The 6771-nt window shown below is 41.7% G+C and overlaps 1 protein-coding gene across 2 annotated transcripts in view; it reads left to right on the top strand.

Annotated features, from left to right (window-relative positions):
* SPoCk (secretory pathway calcium atpase) overlaps positions 1–6703 on the top strand; it is a 131594-nt gene extending 124891 nt beyond the window's left edge. Inside the window, exons 25-26 of one of the 2 annotated variants that reach the window (XR_012829881.1) lie at positions 11–87; positions 226–6702. Coding sequence is in view for 1 of the 2 variants with exons in the window: in XM_075700922.1 (XP_075557037.1) it covers positions 11–31 (21 nt within the window). In the remaining variant the exon portion in view is untranslated. Of the gene's footprint in view, positions 1–10 lie in introns of both variants that reach the window. The other variant, XM_075700922.1, reaches the window with a different exon arrangement.
* Positions 6704–6771: the final 68 nt, after the last annotated feature.

Below are 6771 nucleotides of genomic sequence, written 5' to 3' on the forward strand. Positions count from 1 at the left end.
GGCATTTCAGGATAATTGTCACATTGACTAGACATCCACACTTGAAAGTGACTTAACGTGCCTTTCGATCTTCACAACCATGCTGAGGTTAGTTGGAGCCTACATTGAGAACATGAGAATGGGTAGATTTTTTTGTGTGTGCTAACAGATTTCTGGTCTACATTTCGTTTGTTTCATGCTCCCTGAATGAATGAACAACGGTAACGTGATTCGGTACCCTTTCAGTCCAGCACTAGATGTGTCCAGCAGTTTACACTTGCACATTGCACTGCATGTGAGGATATGTGCATCTCGACACTGCTTGCAAGATGTGGAGCATTTTCACTTCAAGTTTTGAAATCTATAACACTGCACACATGTGGAAGACAGCCTTAAGTCACTACTACATGTAGGCAGCCTCTGGAGGCTGGAATCTAGCATCAAAAGCACAGGGCACAATACATGGAGTACATTACAATACTGCACACAGATTCATATCCAGTGTGTGTCATGAGTGCCAGTCTCTTTCTTCATGGTAGATGCACCCTTAAGGGGACTCTAAGCAGCAACACTATAGCAACTCTTGGTTGCTTAGAAAATGAAAGTTAAACTTTACTTTCTGACGAGTGACAGTAAACTCAAGTGTGACGTCATGGATTTGAACGTATTCTCTTATATTTAGGCTGTTTTGGTGCAGCAAAAGTTCTCGAAACTTGTATGGTTGAGTTTTGGGTTCAGTGAGGGTGCAGTGTTCTTTATGGATACAAAGTTAATTACACCTGTGTTGACACCGTCAAAATTTATGACATCACGATGAGCTGGTATGGGAACTTCATTCAGAGTGGCAGTATTAGCCATTTGGTTTATGCAGCATCTTTGCCACCTTAATAAGCCTCTTCTCATGGTGACGCTGGCCATCTTGATATTGCATAAGTGTAATTTAATAGTGCTAGCCTAATATTATTTTTAGTATCACTTTTAATCTGCTTAAGGCAGCCACCACAGTATAAGAAAGTGTTCATGCGTTTGATTCTGCAGACAGCAGTTACGAGACCCAATGTCCTCAACCCATTTAGAATAGCTTGGGAAAGATACCTTGAAAATGTAGCATGATACAAGATACTCTGGCAAAATAATACCATGATACTTAGGCATATTGTATGCGATGCAATTCCGTTACTGTTATACATAGTATTTCAAAAAATGGGCTTGAAGTTCTTAATAGCTTGCTTTTACATCAGCGGGATAAATTTTAAAATTACATGGTGGTAATTTGACTTTTAACCAAAGGAGCCCGACCAATTATCCTATTGCAAGATTCTAATGGAAAAGCTGGCAGTTGTTTTCAGACATGCAAAAAGGTGGTGCTTATATCTGCAAAGTAATGAATTCTGGCCATTTTTAACCAGAAAAATGAAACTAAGGTGCTGAAGAGCACAAATGTCTTGCTCATGAGTGATGCGACTGTTATTGCCTCACCACTAGGCAAGCATGAAGCAAACGTCCTTAACAAGCTGCAATCTCATTAGCTTCATGATGAGATATTCTTACCACTTATGGGCATCCACTAAATGCATGACAGTTTGCACTTTTAGGCAGTTCAGTTTGTTTTCCTGGTGAAATTGGCAAGAACTCATTGTGCTGCAGAAATTGGCCAACTTAGAAATGTGATACAGAAAATTGTGAACTTTTTGCATGTCAGGAAACTGTTATGAATGCTATAGATGACAGGCTCCAAGTCTTGCATTACGATCAATCGTCTGGCTCTCTCGGTTAAAAGGTTAGTTGAATTTAAATAGTCGAATTACTACCTTGGATCATTTTAATATACCTACCTCTGTGGTAAAAGCAGTCCCAAAAAGCTTGCCTCATCTTCAGCACATTTTCTGAAACACTCGTATATGTCTCAAGGTACTTCTTTGCATATTTACAGTCTTCTTATTGCTCCAGTGTAACTGCAGTAAGTTTACAATAGGGTTGGCTTGAAAAATTCTCAACTGCTGCCAACAGACCTCATTTCCTTTCCAATTTGCTATTAGCATGTAAGCAATTTTTGTTTTCAACTTTTAGCTTATATGCGCAGGATGTTACAATGAAGGCTAAGTAATATTTAAGAACTGATTTCTGGAATTGGGAGACGCTTCCTTTGAAGTTTAGTGTCAGCTGTGGCAGGCATCAGAAGATTGGCAAGACATAATATGCTTAAAGTATATGATTAACTTTTAAACTATTACTGATAGGTGCATCATAGTAATTAGGTAACTGAAGCAAGCTGTCCATACATGCCACATCAACTTTTGGATTTTAAAAAGGCGATTGCACTCGGCACTGTAGCACAACAGAGTGCGGCTCTCTGGGCATGTAAAGTTGCAACCCAGAGGCGCACGCATAGCTGAGCCATTGAGCAAATGTCACTGGGATATGTCACTCGGCATTCGGGATACAGCGTGCAGTGTTCCTTGCCAATTCCATGCAGTGCAGTGAAAGCTATGGGCTCGTCAGATAACTAGAAAGAAATCTCTAATGTCTGCTGCCCCTGATCGCCCTCTGCTTCAGGAGCAGAGGGTGAAAGCTTCCTTTCTGATTGAAAGGAAGCTTCACAAGCAACCATAGTGCACAGTGGGTGAGCCCTCCTTCTTTCCTTCTCAGAAACACAGCCAGTTTTTGTTACCGATTGATTGGCACAAGCCTTGGCCTTCACTGCACAGGATGTAGTTGCTGCGTGCCGATGTGTTGTTTGGCTTCACACTGGGCAGCTTACTTCTTAGCAGTGACAGTGTCCGGAAATGCAGCACCATTATTTCCACAGTGATGTCTGTGCATCGGCATCGCATGCTCAGAAAGCCACAATTTGTCACACTGAACCTTAGAGAGCAATGGAATTTTTTGAAATGTAAAATTTGATATGGCATATACGAACAACACTTTTGAATTCCATTAAAGTGAGGAACATAGACCTAATAAAACTTTAATTCTGATTTGTTGTGCTAAATATTAACACTTTTAACCCATCCTCTGACATCCACAAGCTATCCTAAAATATAAAATTATATTTTCGAAAAACACGATATTATTGCCATTCTGCAACTGTCTTTGGAATCACCAGTACTTCCATATGATCAATGCAAGTCATGCTGCGCAATCAGCGATTTTTCCAAGCGGTATCAATTGGTAGGAGGCATTGCTCTACGGTCTGAACCCCCTATGGTACGGAACCTCTTTGCACTTTTTGATAGGAAACGACAGTGTATCCCCAAGTTTGTTTATATAATTTCGTAAACATGGCAACTGTCATTATAGCAATTACCCTAACTAATATAGCGCAAGCTGAGAAAAGGACAACACATAAGAGGAACATAAAGTTCAAGCACGGACTACCAACTTTGTGTTCCTTCTTGCATGTTGTCCTTTTCCTGGCTTGTGCAATTAGTTCGTCAGAATGAGCCAACTAGTCCCTCAAGATGCCCTACTTTACTCTCATTAGCCATGCAGAAATTTTCAAAAGATAGGCATGTAAATGATTCAGGAATCTCGCAGGTTCCCACATCTGGTAACTCCACTCGCCTTAAGGTATGGTTTGTTGAGTTCTCGAGAGCACCGAGTCACTACAGTAACTTTAGAAAGGCAGCCACATTTTAGTTTCATATTTACTGTGAAACATGCTTTCACTATTCATGTCTCGAAACCAATTAACCAGGGCCACAGGCTAATAAATATTCTGTATAAAGTGATGTAACATGTCATGTTGATTCCAAACTTAACGAAATTCTACCACGGAACACCTATTTACTCCCGTATTCTAGGGTGCTCCTTCACTTAACACTCCACCTCGACTCGCAAAAGTGGATGACAGCGCCACCCATTGACAGAAGCGGTCATTGCGCTTCATTGACACCTCAAGGCAATTCTTGACAAGCGCAGCCATAGTTTCACACAACTACTAGAGGGAACCATGGCACTGGGAGCTGCAAACAAGGAGATTCAGCCAGCATGGGAATGATGGTTAAGTATGTGGATTTGCCTAAACTTCGTTCTTCTGGCTTTAAACGGCTTCATGACTTTGCAAACTGATCATTTTCAAGAAAGTACTGCATTAGAAATAATGAAGTCAACATTATTAAAATTGTCACACTGCAGGATTCGAACACAGGACATCTAGCACAGGAGCCCGATATTGAAACCATAATGCCACAGATGCATGGACAAGTAGAACCACTGCACTTAGCAGTGATTATGAGTGTTTGCAGAACCTTATTGCCTTCTGCATTTTAAAAAAAGTAGACTGCTTTGAAATTCAGATCAATTTGGGCCAAGATGAAGTGTAATAAACAAAGTCACAAGGACGTCTGAAGCCACAAGCACAAATATCAGACAAATGCATGTACTAATCATTCCCATGGTGGCTAAACGATCACAGTGCTAAAGTTACCTCCATTATTTATTTTAGGAAACTCTATCAGCAGAGCGAATTTTTCAGCTGAGGGGCAGCACTGCACTCAACTGGTTAGAGTGGAGAAAGAGTTCAAAGTTGAGAATCATTTGAGAATATGGGGGGGGTCACTCTCTGTCTCATGATGCCGAGAAGAGCCCCCTGGTACTTCCGAAAAACTTTTGAAAGTACTACCGCTGAAGAACTACTACCGGAAGCTTCTGGGCAATGCTAGGAGGCTCCCTCACACTCTCGGGGAAACTTCCATGCAGTATCAGACGCTTGCCATCAATTGGCAACACTCTGTTAGCACTGCAGAGCATTTGCACCAACACTGCTGGCACCATGTCACAATCACTACTGTGGCGTACAAGGTAAATCAGACAGAAAATCGTCAAATGTTTTCCAGAGTCCAATACAAGTATCATCTGTTCACCTATATGCAAATGACCATTGCATCATGCTTAGAAAAGTTTGACTCAAAAGCGTATGATCACTGGTTTGATGCCAGGTATACCTGCTCGGATGTCCATTTCCATCAGAATACGCTGTGTGCAAGCCAAACCATAATGAACAAACACAATTGGCTAATTAACTCGTATGCCAGAGTTGGCTTGCCCACAGCAATCACTGTGCATTTGACCACAAAAATCACTCTTGCAGGCATGCCTTGAACTGGCGTTGGAAAGTTGCTCGCATAACAAATCATTGGCTGCCTTTTGGAACTCGAACAGTTAGCTAGCTGATCCACACAGCTGAAATTGCTGCACAATTTTGCTGTTGGTGGAGGCTATCATTTGACTACTTGTGAATGGCATGTGTGGCACGAAAAAGAAAATGTAAAAACAAACCAGGAAGTGTGCGTTTAGCTTACACGAGTAGCACAGATAATGAAGAGCTCTGGCTTCATGGGGAGCTAGGTCAACAAACTCCTGCAAACTCATTCATGGCAGCACCCAGTTAAGCTCAATTGACATTTCTCCAGTCACTCTACTAAGTACTAGTGGCATTCTTTGGTCTCCATCTGCCACCTTCTGCTTGTGCGCAGTATACGCAGCAGCCTTCCGTAGTTCAAATGTCAAACATTGTAGCGCTTTTGTACTGTGCCGGAAGCAGAGTGAAATAAGAGTTAGTGCTGAGGAAGAGGGCAGTACTAAGTCTAGTTCTAATGTTCAATAGGTAATGCTTATAGCCTGGGAAGAGAACAAGGATTTGTGATTACCTATCAGCCTCTAGAACCAGTGCAAAAGTACATTTATTCTTGTGCAAGGACCACAGCTTATTTCATAAATTTGGGCCAGAGTGCCGTGAGTGCAGCCCATACAAGAGTAAAAATTAGTTTGTGCTTGCTTTGATGTGCGATAACCTTGGGCAGCTTTGTTTGCTACCCCATTCATCATAGCTGTCATGTAACTGCAGAGCTGGAGTCTCGTTCACTGAAAGCACACTATTGGAGGTCCAACTGTACCAGTGTTGCAGAACTCTTAGCAGATGTGCATACACCACCTCTTTTGTTGCTTTCGATTTGTCAAAGCAGTGTTATTTACATACACTGAAGGCTTTCCAGCAACAATTACAAAATATTCTGGTAGCAGCCACACTGAAGGGGAAACAATTTCTAGGGAATTCCTGATCAGGAACAAAATACTAAATTTTTCTATTGGTTTTGCACGCACCTTGATTGCAGTGTAACATCAAGAAACTTTCGGTACTTTGTTTTCAAGTTGGCTCGCCATGAGAGACACCCCTTAAGTTTTCAAATGAGACATTTGTATTGTGCCTCAAGGGCAGATATAATTTTGCTGCAGAGAAACACTATTGAAAATATGTGCACTTCTGCTTTGCCATGTTGCCTTGCTTGCCCACTTTATTTCAGTGAGGAAAACTGGAGGTTCTCGAGGTGGCTGTTTGTAAACAGCAAAATGGCAATTAAGTAGCTAGTACAAGTATTGAAGTGCTTAACACAGCATTGCTGGTATCGTATAGCAGTGGGTTGCAACTCTACCCATTTGTCTACACAACGTAGTATAATATGTATTACTTGAGAAAATGGAACTTTGCTTTGCTGCTTGTGTCGCAAAGCTCTATGCTATCAAAATGGCCAAGAAGGCAAAGTGCTTAATGTGCACCAAGCATGTGGACAGTTCTATCCAGAACGCAGCTTGTGCAATGCTGCATGGCATCTGAGCTAGATCCAGTCTGCAACAGCCGTACTTTCACGATTGCCAGCTAGAAATATGCATGCACAACAGATGGACTATTACATGTCAATAAAGGACATTTGAACTCCAATGCCACAAAACCTTTATTTGTGTTAAAAAAGTGTGTGTGGGGGGGGGGGGGGGGGGAGGGGGGTATGTGGG

The sequence above is a fragment of the Dermacentor variabilis genome, chromosome 1 (genome assembly GCF_050947875.1).
Source record: "Dermacentor variabilis isolate Ectoservices chromosome 1, ASM5094787v1, whole genome shotgun sequence".
Taxonomy (NCBI): domain Eukaryota; kingdom Metazoa; phylum Arthropoda; class Arachnida; order Ixodida; family Ixodidae; genus Dermacentor; species Dermacentor variabilis.